Raw genomic sequence first — 21,437 nt, 5'->3', positions numbered from 1 at the left:
ATAGATAGATAGATAGATAGATAGATAGATAGATAGATAGATAGATAGATAAATAGATATCCATGAAAGAGCCCAGGAAGAACTAGAATTTGAACTCAGAATATACGATTACATCTTTCTGCTATATCACAATGCCACTTAAGAATACAGTGATGATCCTATTCCATTGAGAAAAGGTCAGCTTATATTAAATAACTTCTACTTGAGAAGACAGAGAAGGGTATAACGCATACAGGAAGATATGTTTTAAAAAGTTAAAGTAAGCAAAGTTTTGATGTTTGAAGGAGTTAAGTGAATTAGTAGCTGGGTTCTAGTCCAAACTCCACCACAAGCCTTTGGTAAGTCCCTTAAACTTTCTGACTTGTAGAATTTTAGTACTAAAGCACTTCATCTTTAGATGAATAAAATGAGATACCAATGAGAAAAAATAATTTGTGTAAAGCAACACAGCTCTAATAGTTAATAGCAGAAACTAGAACTCTGATGTCCTGATTTTCCAGTCTGGTGCTCTATCCATTATATTGGCTTCTAAAAATATGGTTCCTCCTCCGAATAATGGGGATAATAATGCCTGCCATGCTTGATTTACAGGATTTTCCTGAGTATCAAATAAAACAATGTATTTGAAAGTATTTCCAAAACGCTAAAGCATTCTACAAATGTAAGATGGTATTATCCTAACTTCAAAAGAGCTTTGATTTAATCAGTGTGGGCATTTCCTCCACTGGCTTTCAACCCTTTCATGCCTTAATCACTGGTCTGTGTAGCTAAGACCAAAATGATTCATCACCTGGTGATGAAAATCTCTGAACTTTGCGGGGCAAAATCTTCAGACAACAGACATGCAGTCCATTGCCGACCATATTCAGAGTCTTTCTGGTTTGGCAGGGCTTGGTTGAGCTTGGCAGAGGTTGAGCTCTGCTGGCATATTCTCAAAGATCTCAAGGTTACCACCCTGCCATGATGAGGCATAAGACTAGAACTTCAGTAGCAGGGCATTATAACTATTATTCATGACTAATGATAATAATTTATATGAAACACATCATTCTCTAATAATGCTAAGCAAATTAGATGCTACTGTTTTCAGATTTATAACTGTAGAAATTTATTTTAAAAATGATTTTTATTGATCTCTTTTATTTTTACATAGCTTAAATTTTCCCCTTCATCTTTCTCTCTAAAGAAATTATTTAAAGGTATGCACACACACACACACATATATATACATACATATACATATATACAGCTATATATATATACACATATGTTTAGGGTTTTGTATTTCATTGCAAATCTATTTCATTTCCATCAAAATTATATTTATTGGATATTCAGGTCCCTCAAATGAATACTTTAAAAAAAAAACCTCAGCCTAATTGGTAAGGGAAAATATAGATTGCTTCATTTATAGCATAGTAAATGCTAGCTATTATTCAGAATAAAAATTATATGTAGTAAGGTAATGCTGATGATCAAATTTTGTGTTTTTTTATATCATGTATGTTTTGTTTCCACATTTTTATTTGAGACAAAGGACAGCAGAATAGCTTTGAATATTTCAAATATTATTTGTTTGTTCATAAGCATTCATTGTTTACAATACAACTATGGAAAACAATAGAATATTTTTCCCAACTTTAGGGGTAAAATTGAGTAAAATATGTGAATTATAAAAATTGCTCCATTTTAAAGAATCATTTCATTTTATACCAGGTGCAGCATTTGTTTTCCATTGTTTTATTACTAAAAGTTAGTGGGGAAAAAATTTTAGTATAAATTTGATGTACATCAAATCTAGTTAGAATGACATATTCTATAAAGTAAACAAGCATTTACAAAGCTATCAGTTCCAAAAATGTGGATATAGTACTTCAGGAAGGATATTGATAAGCTTAGGAATAGAGAGGAATAACCATTATGGTGAAAGTCCCTGAGTTCATGCAATATGAAGAATGGATCAAGTAACTGTGTGGAGTGTTCAGCCTGCAAAAGAGAAATCTTAGAGGCAAACATAATAACAGTTTTCAAATTTATGAGGGGCTGTCATGTGGAAGAGTAATTAAACTTGTTCTTTTTGGCCCTAAAAGACAGAACAATGGACCATAGATGGAAATTGAAAAGAGGCAAATTGATTTAGGTTAGATAAAAGAAAACCATATACTACATAAAAGTAAAAAAGTCTGGAGCGTCTTGGTAGGTAGGGGTTTCCTCCTTAATTGAGATCTGCAGGCAAAGGTTGAATGACTACTTATAGGCAATACTGTAGAGGAGGTTTGATTCAGTTATTAGTTATACCATTGAAGTCTTTTCCCATTCTGATATTCTGTGATCCTTATAAAAAGCTACTCTGGTACAGCCATTTGTATAGTGTATAGTGGTTACATTTGCAGGGCCTTACCTATTAATCAGTCCAGGTGATCAGTTAAGAGACAAGGATGTCTGTCATTATCCTAACTCATGTTTATAGAGTGTTTTATGGTTTAAAAATCTCTTTTCTCATCTCAACCCTATGAAAGAGGTATAACAAGTTTTATCAGACTCGTTTAATGGATGAAGAAATTGAGTGTCAGGCAATCAATGTCAGTTGACATTGACAATGAGTGTCAGTTCAAGCAATGTTTTCCAAGTCATAATAAGCATAAGAGATAGGGTTTGATTCTGGGTGTTTCAGCTGCAAGATCAGTGTTATTTCTCTTATGTACACAATCCCACCTCTCTAGGCCAAAGAAGAAGTTCAGATTAGTCTGTAACCAAACACTGATGATATTTTTTGGTGGAAATCAAAACAAATCAAAACAAACAAACAAAACTGTATATTAGGTAGACTTTGAAGACTTTGTTCATCTTAATAGCTAATATGTCACCAACTCTTGCTTCTGTCTCTTTCTTTCCATTCACATGACTCTACCTTCATCCCTTCTAGCTGGTATTGTGATAGCTTCTGCTTCAAATTTTTTCCCTCTTCCATCTCTCTTCCGCTGCTTTGTTAAAATGATATTCCTAAATGGTAGGACGGATCACATCAGTTCCCTGTGCAAAAAGGTCCAGTGGCTCCCTCTTATGGCCAGAAGAAAATGCAAACTCCTGTGTTTGGCATCAAAGTGCTTAGTAAATAGTAAATGCTTAATTTTTTTTTCCATTCCATTTCACCTAAAGCCCTTTACTATATGGTTCTGATCTATCTGTCCAGGCTTATTGCTTCTATTGCATTATTCCTCATTCATGAACTCTGCTCCAGCTAATGTGGCCCACTTACTCTTTTCCATACATTCCGTTCCATTTCCCATCTCTGTGTTTTTGCAAAGCCTGTCTATCCCTCATATCTATAATGAATTCCCTCCTCACTTTTTCTCTAGCTTTTTCAAAACTCAGTTCAAGCACCATCTCCTACAAACTTCTATTTTAAAAAATCAACCAATAAACATTCATTATATGCTAGGCATTATGCTTAGCCTGGGTATTCTCAGACAAAAATGAAACAATTTCTGCCTTCAAAGAACTAATGTTGTAAATTTTAAATGTAATTTTGTATTTAAATGTAAACTTTTAAATGTAATTTTGACCCTTGCCTTGTCCTCTTGTCAGTCACCTACATTTACTTTGTATAGATTGTTTTGTTTACTGGCCTATCTTTCATATTCTCCCCAAAATAATATAAATTCCTTGAGGGCAAGAACCATATCATTTTTGCCTTTGTATCCCCATCATCTAATCCAAGAGCACACAGTAACTACTTAATACTGTAAATGCTTGTTGAACGAACAAAGGAAATTTTTTTCCTGCAATAATTTGAAGATGTAATTTAGACTCAGACTACAACAAGTTCATGAAGAAAAAGGTGAGCCTTTTTCCTTCTGGAATTGAGGGTGTTTTCTTGTGTTTAAAACATGCATTTCTAATTTTGTACCTTTCTTACTACCTTTCTGTTATAAATACAGTATTCAAAACAAATATTCTACTTGTTTTGATATTCATATGTCTTTTAAGTATATGTTATTTTATTTAAATGTCCTTTAATCTCCCAAAGAAATGTGCAGAATTAGTGTCAGTGGGGGGAAAACAAAAACAAAAACAAAAACTATTATATCAAGATGGTGGACTAAAAACCAAAGCTATATTTATTTTTCATGGCATTTTCTAGAGACCAGGTACTGTGAGTTACCTATGTTTTTAATCATTCTGTCCTTCACCCAGTGTTTTACACACAAAAGATACCCAATAAATATTTTTGGAAATGAATTCAAGATTCCTCAAAGGTTGGCTTTTTTAGTTATGTGTGAAAACAACAAATAGTACTGTTTTAAAGTGACATAGACTGAGATATATGTTAGTTTCTGGGACCCCAAGACTCGATCAGTGACAGACAAATGGAAATATTTGTATTTTATTCATTTAAAAAATAAAGTAGTGTGACTAGATGATCTCAAAGATGATTCCTTGAAGTTCTGAGAGTTTATGAACCTACTTCAATCAATTTATTTTCTAGAATTATATTGACATTTTGGTTACTCATTTTTTGATTAGGTAAAAAAATTGGAGAGTTAGAAGACAAACATGAAATGTGTAATCCTCTCTCTCTCTCTCTCTTTTTGGTCTCTGTCTGTCTCTCTTTCTCTCTTTGTCTGTCTGTCTGTCTCTGCCTCTGTCTCTCTGTTCTCTCTGTATATGAATACAATAATGTATTCTACATATTAGCATTACAATAAGGCATTAGATCTACATATGATAATGGACACCTTCAGTTGTATTTCCTTCACGTTCATTTCTTTGTTCATTGGCTCTGTTGAGAATTTTAAAAGATAAGACTGTTCTCAAAAAAAACCAAAACAAACAGCTTTTTTTACCCAAATCTTAAGCACAATTAAAGATAATACACTGGGTATGCAAACTAATTTTCTAATGTCTAATTATATAATCCTAAAAACAAAAAAAATTGAAACTTTATAAAATAAATGAATTTGGAAAATTTAAAGAAATAAAGAGAAAATTTCTGAGAAATTAATGGGCAGTTGTATTTCTATACTATTCTCAGTATCAACTTTATAATAATTGGCAAAATTTCAATAAAAGATGCATTTTTTATGATTGACATGCTATTTTTTTCAAAGACTCTCCATCTAAATATATAAATGGAATTAATTGACAAAATAGACACTACAATAAATAGCATTTCAAGCTGAGGTTGATTTTCACTTAATTGTACCTAATATCACATTTAATATTATATTTAATATTATGTAAACTGTTAATATTTGATATGCAGATGAACATCAATGCTCAAAGAGAAGTATTTGTAAGCACATCTTACCATAATTTTATTATTATAATACTTATATCTGAGTTTCACTTGGAATAAGGTATTATTTCACAGGGGTTCTTTTAAAACATTAGTTGATATTAATATATATTTTTCAAAAATGCTAAGGAGTTATCTAGCTAGCTTGCTAGCTAGCTAGCTAGTTATCTATCTAGATGATTTGTTAAATATGATGACATGCAGAAAATGCAGCACTCCTCCCGAGGCTTTTTTCAAAGGCAAGGACACTTTAAATATGCATTTGATGGCCCCCAAATACATTGTGTTTTCAGTGACCTGCTCTAATGTCATAATTACTTACAAGAATATTAACAAATTTGTGAATTGACTAAGTGCCAAGCAGACATATAATTTTTAGATCATTAAATAACCCTGTAAAGCTATTGCTTAAAAATGATTAAGCCAAGAGCCAATAGATACTCCTTGTCAAATAGCCCACAAATTACGTGGAAAAAAAGTAAGAAAAAGCATTACTAAACTCAAATATATTGTCAAATTGGAACTGAAAGAGTCACAAAATATGCACTAAACTTGAGTGCTATATCAGGTCTTGGTTTGTATTCAGACCTCTAGCCAGACTCATAAATTTTTGATACAGTGTGATGCACAAATGGCCATATATATCTTGGGTCCAGATAGAGCATATTTGCATATTTGCACGTGATAAATGATTTGATTCATCTATCAACAGCAGGGCTAAGCCCTGGAAGAATGATCAATAAGAAGCTCTTAACTAAAACCAACTTGTGATAATGAAATGTTTTAATGATGGCTCAACCATCAGGTTCCATTGCATTTTGAAACACTTTTTTTTTTAAGTCAAGCTCTTATATTGGATATTACATGAACATCAGGAGGGGCTGGACTGTGGTAGCAGATTTTTTACCTGTTGTGCTCATCTTGACTGTGGAGGTAGCAGTTCATGGTATTCACTAAAAAGTTAAACAAGCGGCTATATATTGTCTTGGCTAAGAGGTCACGATAAAATTCAGCAGTTTCTACAGTATGTCGTCTTGTTATTGTATCCCCTATAAAAAATAAAGACAAAGAAAATAAGACAAAATCTTAATGGCTTCCTTAACCCCCAAATCAAACTTTTAGTAACTAATTTAGCCTGATAGAAAACATTAATTTCCAAGTGAATGTCTTCTTCTCAGTAGCACATAGTGCTATGTCTGGTGCTTATAGGAAATACTCGTTCAATTAAGGGAATGGAGACATGAAGAAAGGCTGAGGCAAATCACCATATTGGGATCCATCCTAAGAATGACTTCTAAGGATACTTCAACTTAAGAATTTATTGCAATATCCTTTTTAATAGGTATTTGATATGAGTATTTCAAATACCCCTGTGGATATTGTGTAATTGACCTTAAAGAACTATGTTGTTTTATCTTTGACAAGGATCTACCTTTTGACAAGCTTCATTCCTTATAAGGTTGCTGATAATATATGAAGATTTATTTGAGATTTACCGTCTATTAATAAAGTCAGTGTGAAGGCTTTATATAGATTGCTACTCAGACCAATTCAAAAAATAAAATCAAATGAACACATATTTACTGATCACCATCATGACAGATGCTATAATTATAAAAAGATCCAATCATTGACCTCAAGAACTTTATCATCTATTTAAGCAACATTACAAAAAAAAAGGCATAAAAATTTAAACAATGATAACAAAATTCAAATGTCAGTTCAAGCCAACAACCAGAACCATATATCAGGGTAGTACATGATTATTTACTAAGTGAATTTCACAAATAATGAAGAGATCCTTTCAGGATAGGGTGATCCATCCAAGCTTTCATGAAGTGACAGAATCGGTGCTGATTCTTAAAGGTTAGGCAGATTTTGGTTAGGGAGAGAGAATTCTAGGAAGACTGAACGTTCGATTAGAGAGCACAGCCATGTAAGTTAAGGGGACATTCATTGGATAGCAGTGAAACTAGTTTGCAAAGTGTAATTAGTTCATTTAATGAAGCAGTAAGCAATAAACCAAGAAAGGTAAGTTGCAACAAGATTGCGGAGTACTTTAGAGAGTGGGTGAGTAATATGGAGTTAACCGTGTAGACAATAAGGGGTCACTGCATGTTTTGGATATGAAAAATAATGGAAGTGTTGTTTTAGAGGATAAATACTCTAGTTACAGAATGCAGAAAAGTTTGGATGGAAGAAACTGTAGTAATGGAGATGTTAGCAGCTTCTCGCATAGGCATGAAATGAGAACATTAGTAACTGGTATTGTAGCAAGAAGAATGGAAAGGAAAGTAGAGATGTGAGAGTATTTTTTATAATTAAATTTATTTATTTATAGTTTTCAACATTCACTTCCATAAGATTTTGAGTTTAAAATTCCCCCCACCCCACCCCTCACTGCCCAAGTGTGAGGGTTATTGTAAAAGACGGATTGGTAGAAGTCGAATTAAAAAAAAAAAACAACAGTGAGAGTCTAGTTGAAATTAGATTGCATGCAATTGTAGTGGGCTAAGTCATCTCAATTTCATAAATCCAGCAAAGCTTTGTAGGCCTAGTCCTCATAAATTAACCATAAAGCATTTATTAATGTTTCATGATTAAATACTTATTACATGGCAGGTACCGTGATAGGTGCTGGAGATATGTGATTTCAAAGAACTAATATTCTTCTGAGGGAATACTACATGTTCATAGATAGGTAAATACACAGAGCAATTTTAGTATCTTATGTATATAGGGGAACTAAACTACTAAAATTCAGGAAAGGCTTCCTAGAAGAGGTGGTACTTGAACTCAGACTTGAAGGGAGCTATAGATTTTAAGACACAAAGAAAGTCAACAAAAGACTGATTCTGTTGGGGAATTGCTCAGGCAACCTGAAACTGACACTCAGAGAAAGTGAGTGAATCAAATAAGAATTCGGGTAATGATAAATTGGGAAAACAATGAATTGGGAAAGCAATTGGAAGTCTAGGTAAGAGAGAAGAATGAGGTCAATATGTGTGAGTGTGGGGGAAATGAAAACAATGGAAAGAAAGATGTTTAAAATAGAGGACTTATAAGATCCTATTATCAGAATAGCATCTTATGAGACCATCCGAACTGGAGCTAGAGTTATGTGTGCAGTATGATGGAATGAGCACTGAAGTAGAGTCAGAAGGCCTGGTTTCATCTTCTAGCTAGAGGATAGAGTGTTCATCAGATACTGCTGAGATGGATTGTACTTGTAAGATGCCCCTCCACTGTCTATAACGTCTCATTCAACTGTAATTCCTGAGTATCTCTTCTCCAAAGTAAGTATGTACACTGTCGTGTTCTTTTAGTTTAAAGCTCATTTCTTTACAAGGGTTTTATAAAATGTCAGAAGCCCTTGCTTAGCAAGAATTAAAAGACTTCCTTTAAGTTCTTCTATATTGCTTCCTTCAGAGGCTTGGTTAGTCTGCAAACTAGTGATTCTCAGCCCTACATGCTAAATTCTTCACAAAGAAAAAAAAAGTTTCTTCTATTTCATGTCTTCAGGCTTAATTTGGACTTTTACTCCTGGTCCATGAGCTTGGGTCAACCTGTCAGAGATGTCCCCCTAGCTAATAGTGCACAGTGCCATATACCTCCCATTTTTAATCTCCGAAGGCTAGTCTAACAAGGTAGATAAGGAGATTGCCCAATAACCAACAAAGAGCTCTTTTTTGAAAACCTTAATTTCTTCTATTCTCTCAAGTAGATGAGCAGGTGGAGAATAGGAGTGTAGACAAGCTAAATCCTGAGAGCAAGGTCATGGTATTTTTTTTACCCCACCCCTTTCATATCCTTTTGCTTCTTAGCTAGATTTCTGAACCTTTCAAATGTAGATATAATCAGCCTAAATCTCAGTGGGGCTTTGGAATCACATCAATATATCAAGGCATCATATCATTTCCATGCTCAAAATTTGTCAGTAGATGGCTGTTCCTTCTTGATTAAAATAAAAATTCCTTACTTTGTCATTTAGAGCCCTCCACAGTTTGACTCCAAGTAACCTTTCTGGCCTTGATTCACACTACTTCCTTTCATACACTCTGTGTTTCAACCCAATTAGACTTCTAGCTATTTCCCATACTTGGCATTTTTTCTCTTATCTCTATACCTTCATCCAACTGTAGTACCCTCCCTTATATCCAGAATACTCACTCTATTCAGAATACAGCCCAGGCACCTGTTTCCATCACTTGTTAATTTTCTCTCCCTTATCAAATTACCTTGTATTCATTTGTGCATGTTTTATTCCACCAGTAGAATGCAAGCTGCTGGATGACAAATTTTTGTTTGTTTTTTTTAATCCACTTATCACCAGCATCTAGTATAGAGTCTTGCACATGAAATATATTTAATATATGGTTAGTGAATTGAATTTTTGAATTAAGTTGAAATGATTTATCAGATAAACAGTGAATAAATCAGAAAAATTAGTGAAAATTTGAATTAGAGTTCTGTAAATAGTGACTAGTTAAAAAAGAGGGAGTGGGACCAAACAGTTACATCTGGACTTATTTCCCATGTTGTAAATATAAATAGAGAAGAGTTTCCTAATAGAAGTCTAAATGATACCAAATGTCAAAGTATAAAAAAAAATTACCTTTGAAATACTGAATATCAGTTGTTAAGGCAGACACTAACTCATCTGGTGATACCTGGAGCATTGCAGCCACTAAAATGAAAAAAGTTAATTTATACAAGAATTTAGCCATGTAATTTACTATATCATTGTGTATATTCTATTTTATAACTGAGAAATTTGTGTGCATATAATTATATAGGCATTTTATATAGGCCTTGTGAAAACTATATACGACAAAAAATGAACTAATATTTTAATCACTATAAGTAAAAGGAAAAGTCAGCTTACAGTAACCAGGCCCTTAATTGGGTCTTGTGGTTCTGTAATTTCTATTGTAACACTGCTTTCCTTTTTCTTACTTGCTGAAGAGAGGTTTTTTCCAATGCTTGTATGGATCATCTGGGTATTAGACAGAAGGTATGTTACTAATTGGCAACCTGTGTTTATAAGCCACTTTAAAAAGATTTTGAAGTGACCAGCCGGGCAACTTCAAAAGAAGAAATGCGTTTTGGCAAGACTTTGCTAAGGTAATGAAATCTGTTGGAATCAAAATTCTTTACCTCGTGACAATACCACAGAACAGTTTTTTTTGGGGGGGGGTAATTACAAATTTCAATAAATATAAGGCAAAAATGTCCTTTCATAATGAACTTCAATAATGTCACACAATTATATAAACGATCATTGTCGTCTGTTCCTTACACTCATACATATTTATAAAAGATAAAAAATGGTAAGTAAGAAGTTATGTCCATATTTGCTTTCCATATTAACTGATGAAGCCCTGGCTTCTCTGTACTATGTCTCCATCTAGTGGTCAGTTTCTGGGATTGCTTTTCAGTGTAACTAAGGAAGGGATGTCAGAAGGTCATGTTGCACTGACCTTGTTCCAGCAGCTGGAGGTCAGACACGAATGCTGTGTCAGCGTCTGTCAAAGCAGTAAACCGAATGTCTCCAATATGTAAAACTGCTGCTATAATCACAAACAGATTCTCCACCTCCTACACATTTATAAATAAAAAATATGAACAGTGCTGCTCAGCATACAGATTAAAGGAGAAATCTTAAAAAGGGGGGGGATATATGATGAAAAATGTCACAATAACAATTGGCCTATCTTGAAAGGTCTATTTTTACAATAGCCTTAATGCTACAGATGACAATGGAAAATGAAAAATAATATTTAAATGTAGATCTCAGGAGATAGAGGACCTGGATTGAAATCTCACTTCTTATGCTTACTATTTGTGTGAATTTGAGAAATTCACTTAGCCTCCATGGGACACCTCATCTGTAAAAGGAGTGGGGTAGAGCTCGTGCCTCTGAGGTCCCTTCTTGTTCTTGTTTTGAGCTCTTTCTCCAATATTAACTTTTAAAAAATGGCACATGCAGAAAAGCAGCCATATTTCTACATGAAATGAATTACTTCTAGATGGATATGATAATGAAAAAAATAGTTATGCAGATGATGATGATGACAGAGAGGGTGACACCTAAAAGCTCCATTAACTAAACCTCTATGAATCTTTAAAAAAAACTGTAAAAAGAAATGGAAAACAGTATCCTCAAAGATGCCTGAATGATACAAGACATCAGCTAAGAGTGGATTAAGGTGATGGCTTGTCTAAGATGCGGTCCCTATCAGTGACAGAATAGGGATTGAAAGTCTCTGCTTCTCCTGAAATGCTTTTGACACTATACTTTTACTTCAATCAGAAAGAATCTCAGTGCTTGTTGAATTGCCTAGGTCATCAGGGACACACATTATCATCCGTATTTTTAATTTAGATAATCCTGTTTTGAAGGGAAAAAAATCTGCTAGATCCCTCTATATAAATAAAAAAGTGGTATTTGATGAAGTATCCCCACAAAACGCTTTCAATACCCTGATATTTTAGGTAGAACTCAGCAAAAGGACAGTTCAGCAAAAAACTCTTTTTGGGAATAAGGGGCTAGAAAAATGAGAAAATTTTCTATTGAATATAAGGGTAAGAAGCAACAGGTAGATAGTTTCAAACACTTTTTTGTTTAATTGGTTATTTTTCCTGTATTAATATTTACTTACAAAATTCATAGTGGAAGACTCCCTAGAAAATAGAAAAAAGAAGGGAAAATACCTAAATAAAAACAGAAGTAAGTATGGGGCAAAGAAGATGCAGAAATGGGCAAAACAAAGTAAAAGCTATGATAAGGAAATGAATAAATAAAGCTGCTCAAAAACCTCATCTCAGAAAAAGAAGTTTCCAGTCTCTATCAAGAGATCCAGAGTAAAGGAAATTTTAATAGGATATTACATACACTCACATAAGCAAGTATGTGTACATTGTACATGTATGTGTGTATTTATACGTGTATATGTGTGTGTATAACATTTGTAAAGAGGACTCTTTCCCAGGATTCAATTCTTAATAAAGCTCCTTTGATACTTCTAGAATCTATAATTTCGTAAAATTGCAGCTTTAGAACTGAAGTGGCCTCAGAGTTCGTTATGTCCACTTCATTCATTTTACAGAAGAGGTGGAGTGGCTTGCTGAAGGTAAGCCAGCTAGTGAGTGGTACCGCCATGATTCAAACCCTGTCCTCTGGTTTCAAAACCAATGCTTTTTCCACTGACCTGTCCTGTTTCCTCAGCCTATGTATTAGCGTAGGTTACATTCATTACTATAGAAGATCATTTTGACAGCTTCTGTGACTGAAGAAGTCATCACTCCATAGGGAACTTGGTGATGAACCTCTTTAAGGCTTGCTGGTCCTCAGACAAGAGATGCACAACCTGTTACAAGACCTTGAAGCCTTCACAGGCTAGAAGAGGTTCCATGGCACACATTGAGAAAACAAGTTCCATGCCACATCATAATGAGGCACTGGTATAAGTGGACTTAACTGTACAAATGTAAAAGGTTAGGATCAGAGGACTAGATTATACAAAAGCAAATTAGCCAATCTGCAAAGTGCCTGGCATATAGTAAGCACATAATAAATGCTTGTTGACTGACCAACTAACTGACTGGATTCTATAGGTTCTTATCTCCTTTTTTCTTGCTCTTTTTTTCTATCAACAAGGGAAAAATATCCAATAAACATCCACTCTGTAACCAGAAATATAGGATTGTTTTCAAGGAAACACATCAGAAAGAACAACACACACACACAAAACTTATTTCCGTGCCAGAATTCTCACACAGGACTAAAGTTTCAAGCTCAGGTGAGAAGAGGAGGAGGCAACAAATGGAAATTCAGAGATGGAAAAGGAGAAAGATAGAGAAAGAGAGACAGAGAAAAGATAGAAAATGGGGGTGGAAGGAGAATCCAAGTGAGATAGAGGCACTGTGAATGAAAAAGCAAAGATCTAGGCTCAGAGAGAATGCAAGACAGTGAAAGAATCATTTCCTTTTTTATTATTTATTTTATTTTCTTTGGCTAGGCAATAGGGTTAAGTGACTTGCCCAGGGTCACATAGCTAGTAAGTGTTATGTCTCTTAGGCTGGATTTGAACTCGGGTCCTCCTGACTTCAGGGCTGGTGCTCTATCCACTGCGCCACCTAGCTGCCCCTAATGAATCATTTCCAAGCAGCACTTTTCTCTGTTAATAGCCTACTTTTCTCAATAGAAGATCACCACCTCACACCACTATCCCTGGCCTAGGCTGCTCTCCAGACCTTCTCATTGTCATTGTCACACATTCACATACACAAGTACACTCATACTCACAACAGTTGTTCCTATTTGGTTAGGGGAAAGAAAAAGGAGTTCAAAATGTCACCCTTTCTCCTTTTAAGAATCTTGGGAAAAGGGGACAGAGAGAACTTTGTGAAGTTTGAATATCTGTATAAATATATGCATGTGTGTATGTATATATATATATTTATGTGCATATATAATATATAGTATATATGTGTGTATGTGTGTATATATGTATGTATATATACATATATATGTATATGTATACATATGTGTGTGTATATATGTGCATATATATACATATATATATATAAATATGTGTCACCTTACATTTCTGGCAGTTATCATTTGGACTGAGAAAAAGTGGAGGTAATTTGGAAAAGAAATATAGACTTGTAGAATTTCAGAAGTTTCCATCTGTAGCATTAGATTTTTTTTGTTATTGATACATCTTTTTTTTTTTGGTGAGGCAGTTGGGGTTAAATGATTTGCCCAGAGTCACACAACTAGTGAGTGTTATGTGTCTGAGGCCAGATTTGAACTCAGGTCCTCATGACTTCAAGGCTGGTGCTCTATCCACTGCTCCACCTACCTGCCCCTATTGATACATTCTTTAATCTGATTGTTCAGCTTGGCATCTATTCTAGATATTGATGAATCTTTAAGTGTATTTTTCTTTTTTCTTTTCAAAATATCTACAGTACAAGTGACTGTATAATTTCCCAAATGAATCCAATATTTCATTCCTTAGTGTTTTGGTCTTCTACAAATAGGAAGCTAGAACTATTATTTCTCTTGTGTGCTTGTTGATATAAATTTCATATAACCTCTTCTATCTCGGTTAAATATGGGATCTCAGTGAAACATGTATGATGGGCACAACTCACCAAATTACCAAATCCAACAGCAATCAAAGCTTGTTTCAGAGTAGCCATTTTCTCTCTGTTAACAGTGCTTGCTGCTATGGATGTGTCTTCCAGTATGGACCGGTTCAGATACCTGTGGAGGAGAAAAATAAAAAAGAAAGCAACAAAAACAACGAATAACATTATGGCTTGGCAGACTGTCAAGCTCCTGTGGTTATAAACCATTTCAGCCAACTTTGGTCTCCCACTGCAAAGGAAATCACACACAAACACCTGAACATAATGTACTTATTGGTATGCTTACAGGAATGTCAACACAGAACACTTGTTCTGCCCTCTGAAAGAAGAACACTTGTGGTACCATAGCTTATTTATGTCACCAGTTTCCCAAGGCTTCCTTTAACTATTCATAGTCAAGTAAAAGGACAAGATTCCTTGCAAATTTTTTGAATGGATGCCAAACTAATACATTTGTAACTTATGATTAGTAAAGGGACTTATTTTTCCTTCTGGGCAATATCTTACAACTGTAGAATTGCAAAGAAAGTAAATGTGAAAGCTGTCTTCCCATTTGTACATTTCACGAGTTTAAAAACAATTAATGGTGAGTTGAAGTTCCAGGACAGATCATGGTTGCCATGATAATACTAAAATCAAGGGTAATGACAAGGTATCCCATGAAACTAATCTTCAATTTCAATTCAGTGTGCCAACTCCCCAAGGAACATGGCACTCATAAGGGAAAGATATGACAGCTATAAAGGGCTTCTTGATGATTCTAATAACTCACCTTCACAAGAAGAATATGATGGTAAATGTTTAGCAACCAACTTTCTGGGGGGGCAGGGAATGCATGTATTACACACTTTAAAGCTAATTCTGCATTGTTAAGGTTTTTTCTATCACTTTCTTAAGCCTAGAAAATCAACAAAACAATAAATTTAGACCTAATTTATGGTATTTGCATATTTCCCAGTTGTAAATGTTCACTTTAAAAATTTAAACATCAGTTGAACCAATTTAGCCTGGTTCCAGACTCTCTTGGTCCCTTCAAGGAGATGATAAGTAGGATACAATGGCCTGAGATCATTGGAAAGAAAGTTGTCTCCAGAAAAATGGGAAACTCTCATGAGCAAAATTCTGGACATTATACTATAACATTGTCTTTAAAGGAAATTAGATTATTTTGGCTGATTTGTTCTTAGTGAAGGAATGCCAGTATGTGGTGATCACTTTCCCTTTTTAAGCATTCACAAACTGTTCCATTAATCATTTTTCTTAAAATTTGCCTGGAATTAAAATCAAGCTTACCAAGTCTATTCATGGCTTAAAAAAAAAAAAAAAAGAACTGAAACATGATAGTTTTCTCCTGTACATTTGTCAACTCATATATGTTTAGCTTTGCACATACTATTTTAAAAGTGAGTTCAAGGTTTTCAAACTCATTTAGAAGAGGGCAACCATGGTGGCGATGAGATTAAAAAATTGTATTATACAAAGATTAGCTGAAGTAACTGGGGATTTTTAGTCAGAGGGGAAAAAGAGATATAATGGGAAAATGATAGCTCTCTGTGTTGTCATCTGGAAGAAAGACTAAATTTTTTTTCTTTTTTTTGCTAGACAATGGGGTTAAGTGACTTGCCCAGGGACACACAGCTATTAAATGTCAAGTGTCTGAGGCCAGATTTGAAATCAGGTCCTCCTGACTCCAGGGCTGGGGCTTTATCCACTTCACCACCTAGCTGCCCCTAGATTTTTTTTTTCTGTTTAACCCTGGAAGTAAGAATTAAGGAATGCTCTCCCCCTCCATATATGTGAATATATATAAATATATTTTAATATATATACAAATAATATATATATATATATAAAATTGAATAAGTACATAAATATATTTTGGCCCCAAATCTGCCTCTTTAATACATACACATACACACACACATACATGTAACATACACATGTGTGTATACATGTATACACATATTTATGTACAGTTATACATATACACACAGATATGCATACATGTACATATACATGTGTATATACATACACCTATATCTACATATATGCATATGTCTTTACATACCTATATGCATATGTGTATGCGTATGTGTATATATACCTGTGTATATATATATATGTGTATATATTAAAGAGGCAGATTTTGGGGTCAAAATAAGTAAGACACAAATTAGAAACAAAAGTGAAATGGGATTTCTCATGAGAGTCGTGCATTCATCATTACTAAAGGTCAAGAGTCCAGATGACTACTTGTCAAGGGTCCTGTAGAATAAATTCTAGTCTAAGAGGTAGGGACATCCAAGGCCTCTTCAAATTCTTGGATCTATCAATTCAAAGAGATTGGGATGTTCTGGCATTAAAATATGTACATTTAACTTAATACTTCAAAAAAAGTATTCCTGGTAGCGTCCCTTTCATTGTCACAACCTACGCAGCTACTACCTTTCCTTTCCCTGTTATGATCATAGCTTGAAATTAAGATTATACAAAGAATTCATCTAGAAAACAATAACAAAACTGACACTCCACTAACAAGGTTTTGTCAAAATCTTTTTTTTTTTAAATACTGCTTTTGTTAATGGCTCTTTCAGATTTTGTTTTGTTCGAGTTTTCTTCTATAGCCTGAAATCTGGTAAAAAGATGACTCAGCAAAGAACATGATGTTTCATGCAGCTAATTTAGGATTTCAGATATTATTATCCACCTCAGTGTCATTAGTGTGTTCTTTTTTTGCAAATTGATCTATTAAGAACTATCAAGAACACTATACCTTAAAGTGGAAGGATAGGTAAGGGGTGGAGCCAAGATGGTGGAGTAAGGCAGAAACTCACCTTAACTCTCACCCAAATAATTTCAAATACCTTTAAATGATGACCCTAAACAATTGTAGAGCAGCAGAACCCACAAAAAGATGGAATGAAACAATATTCTAGCCCAAGACAACTTAGAAAGTCAGCAGGAAAGGTCTCTTGCACCAGGGTGAGAGAGGAGCACAGCCCAGAATAGGCTATGCCAGTGCAGACTGGGCCCAAGCAAACCAGGAGCAGGTCTCAGGATGACTGAATCCCCAGGAGGTTACAGGGGTCTCTTTGCTGGAACTGGGGGCAAGACTCTGTTGCTTTACCCATACTCAGATTCAGGTCACAAGTCCTGGGTGGCAGTCCCAGGGTGAGGAGGAGCACTAGTATAACAGAGCTTGTGGCCACAGTGGAATGAGAATACTCCTCACAGTTACAGGGCAGAAAAGAGTGCTTATGATCGCTGCGTAGGCCAGGACAGTAGTAAATACCTCTCCTTAGATCATACCACCCTGGTAGAACTGAAAACTTGCAGGTCCCTAGAAGTGTCTCTGAAAACACCTATATAAAGCCCCTGCAGCTTGGGACAGTGAGCCCTCCACACTGGGAACAAAGCCCTTCTTTAAGAAAGAATTAAAAGTCAAGTAACAGACTGGGGAAATGAGCAAAACAACAGGAAAAATATTCTAATCATAGAAAGTTAGTATGGTGACAAGGAAAATCAAAACATACCCCAAAGAATATAACAAAGTCAAAGCTCAGTTGGTCTCAGGCCATGGAAGAGCTCAAAAAGGATTTTGAAAATCAAGTAAGAGAGATAGAGGAAAAATTGAGGAATACAAATGACAGTGATACAAGAAAAGCATAAAAAACAAGTTCACAGCTTGGGAAAGGAGACACCAAAAAATGTGAAGAAAATAACACCTTAAAAAACAGACTAGGCCAAATGGTAAAAGAGTTACAAAAAACCAATGAGGAGAAGAATGCCTTAAAAGGCAGAATTGCCCAAATGGAAAAAAGCCACAAAAATTCACTGAAGAAAAAAACTTCTTAAAAAGCAGAATTCACCAAATGGAAAAAGAGTTACAAGAGCTCAGTGAAGAAAATCATTCCTTAAAAATTAGAATTGAGCAAATGGAAGCTTAATGACTTTATGAAAAACCAAGAAACAATGAAACAAAATAAAAAAATGAAAAAAATAGAAGACAATATGAAATATCTCATTGGAAAAACAATGGACCAGGAAAATAGATTCAGGAGAGAACATTTAAAAATTATTGGACTACCTGAAAGCCATAATAAAAAAAAAAAGAATCTAGACATCATCTTTCAAGAAATTATCAAGGAAACTTGTCCTGATATTCTAGAACCAGAAGGTAAAGTAGAAATTGAAAGAATCCACATATAACCTCCTAAAAGAGATGCTAAAATAGGAACTCCCAGGAATGTTGCAAGCAGCCAGAAAGAAACAATTCAAATATTGTGCAGTCACAGTCAGGATAACACAAAATTTATCAGCTTCTACATTAAAGTATCATAGGGTTTGGTATATGATATTCTGGAGGGCAAAGGAGCTAGGATTACAACCAAGAATCACCTACCCAGTAAAACTGAGTATAATCCTTCAGGGGAAAAAAGTCATTCAATGAAATAGAGGACTTTCAAGCATTCCTGAGGAAAAGATCAGAGCTGAATAGAAAATCTGACTTTCAAATACAAGATTCAACAAAAGTATAAAAAGGTAAATAGGAAAGGGAAATCATAAAGAACTTCATAATGTAAACTTAAACTGTTTACATCCTACATGGAAAGATGATGCTTGCAACTCAAAAAAAAAAAAAAAACCTTTCTCTTTATTAGGGCAGTTAGAAGGAGACTTGAATATGAAAGGATGATATCAAAAAAAAATAATTAAGGGGTGAGAGAGGAATGTACAGGGAGAAAGGGAAAGGGAGAGGTAGAATGAAGTATATTATCTCACATAAAAGAAGCAAAAAAAAAGCTTTTACAGTGGAGAGGGAGAGGGGGAAGATAAAGGGGAGTGAGTGAACCTTGCTCTCATCAGAACTGGCTCAAAGAGGGAATAATTGGATATAGAAATCTATCTTACCCTACAAGAAAGTAGGAGGAGAAGCGGATGGGAGAAGAGAGAGCAGATGGAGGAAGAGGGTAGTTAGAAACAAAACACTTTTGAGGAGGGACAGGATGAAAGGAGAGAGAGAATGGAATAAACAGGGGAAATAGGATGGAGGGAAATAGCAATAGTAACTATGACAGTTTTTTGAAGCATGTTTCTCTGATAAAGGTCTCATTTCTCAAACACATAGAGAACTGGGTCAAATTTATAAAAATAAGAGCCACTCTCCAATTGATAAATGATCAAAGTATATGAACAGTCTTCAGATGAAATAATCAAAGCTATCTATACCCATATGAAAAAAATGCCCTACCTCACTATTGATTGGAGAAATGCAAATTAAAACAATTCTGAGGTACTGCCTCATACCTATTAGATTGACTGAGACAAAAGAAAAATGACCAGTGTTGGAGGGGATCTGGGAAAAATGAGACATTAAGGCACTGGTGGTGTAGTTGTGAACTGATTCAACCATTCTGTGGAACAATTTGCAACTATGCCCAAAGGACTATAAAACCAAATACATAAAACCCTTTGAACTTAGCAATAGTGCTACTAGGTCTGTATCCCAAAAGTGTTAAAAAAAAAAAGGAAAAGGACTTATATGTACAAAAATGTTTATACCAGCTCTCTTCTGGTAGCAAAGAAATTGAGGGGATGCCCATCAATTGGGGAATGGCTGAACAAATTGTAGTATGTGATTGTGATGGACTATTGTTGTTCTATAAGAAATGATGAGCAGGATGCGCTCAGAAAAACCTAGAAAGAGCTGATGCAAAATGAAATGTACTGTGTACAAAGTAATAGCAATATTTTGTGATGATCAGCTGTGAATGACTTAGCTATTCTCAGCAATACAATGATCCAACACAACTCTGAAGGACTTATGATAAAAAAATGGTATCCATCCCTAGAGAAAGAACTGATGGTGTATGAATACAGATTGAAACATGTTTTTTAAAATTTTATTTTTCTTGAGTTTTTTTGTCTATGTTTTCTTTCACAACATGACTATTATGGAAATGTTTTGCATGACTACACATGTATAACCTGTATCAAATTGCTTGCCTTCTCAGTGGGAGATGGAGGGTTGGGAAGGAGGAAGGGAGAGAATTTGGAATTCCAAGTTTTAAAAGACAAATGTAAAAAATTGTGTTTAACATGTAACTGGAGAAAAATAAAATACTAAATGAAAAAAGTTTATTTGTTTAAAAAATGGGGTCACATATAGCAGGGAAAATGCCAGTATGATTTTTTTTGTGGAAAATGGAAAGTGTCCATTTAATTATTGCTTGACGTAGCTAAAGTGCTCAAGAATAACTAGGTATATCATATCATTATACTTTACAAAGACACTTGATTTATCCATCCTTAAGAGAAAATAGTAAATGTGTGAATTTTCACATTTTCAATTTCCATTTAGTTAGAGGATGTTAAAGATGGAATGGACCTTGCAGATTTTCTGTTTCAACTTCCTCTTCTTAAAGAAGAACAGACTTTATCCCAGTGAGGCAAGTGATTTGGCCATGGTCATACTACTAGTTGATTGAAATTTCAAACGTCAAATTTAGTGTATCAGGCTCTCAGTCCTGTGTGGTCTCAGTAAGAGCCCTAGATCAATTTTTTCTTCTTAATCTTCCAGAGGATTAAACTTTTTAAAATTGTTGAAATGATCAAAGAGACCTAGGTTATCTGGAGGTATATATAATTCTTATAATGGAAGTTTTTGGTTTAGTGATTCATAGTGCATGTAAGTCAGAAGTGAATAGCAACCTAGGGAAAAAATTAAGGAACTTTTTTTTTAAGAATTGTAGCAAATGTAATTAACTGAGGGGAACTGTTTCCTATAATAAGTAAGTGATGTTTCCAAATGTGAAGCTTATTTTGCAACTGATTTATAGTAAAATATGTGATTCTCATCCTTTATAATATGTAAAAGATGTAGTGATATAAATGCAGATATAGATAGGTGTATCAATATCTCTACTATCCAGATAGCACTTCATAAGAAGTGCTTTATAATGATAACAATAGTACC

At 34.5% G+C, this 21,437-nt stretch overlaps 1 protein-coding gene across 1 annotated transcript in view; it reads right to left on the bottom strand.

Moving 5' to 3' along the window:
• The window catches only part of LOC114046106 (unconventional myosin-XVI-like), a 682,808-nt gene that overhangs the window by 303,839 nt on the left and 357,532 nt on the right, over positions 1-21,437 (bottom strand). Inside the window, exons 17-20 of the mRNA XM_027866360.1 lie at positions 14,465-14,576; positions 10,780-10,897; positions 9,915-9,986; positions 6,207-6,348 (exon numbers count right to left, since the gene is read on the bottom strand). Coding sequence (XP_027722161.1) covers positions 6,207-6,348; positions 9,915-9,986; positions 10,780-10,897; positions 14,465-14,576 — 444 coding nt within the window. The remainder of the gene's footprint in view (positions 1-6,206; positions 6,349-9,914; positions 9,987-10,779; positions 10,898-14,464; positions 14,577-21,437) is intronic.

Source organism: Vombatus ursinus, unplaced genomic scaffold (genome assembly GCF_900497805.2).
Source record: "Vombatus ursinus unplaced genomic scaffold, bare-nosed wombat genome assembly UNPS02014781.1, whole genome shotgun sequence".
Taxonomy (NCBI): Eukaryota; Metazoa; Chordata; class Mammalia; order Diprotodontia; family Vombatidae; genus Vombatus; species Vombatus ursinus.
This window is presented reverse-complemented; position numbering and strand designations above follow the sequence as displayed.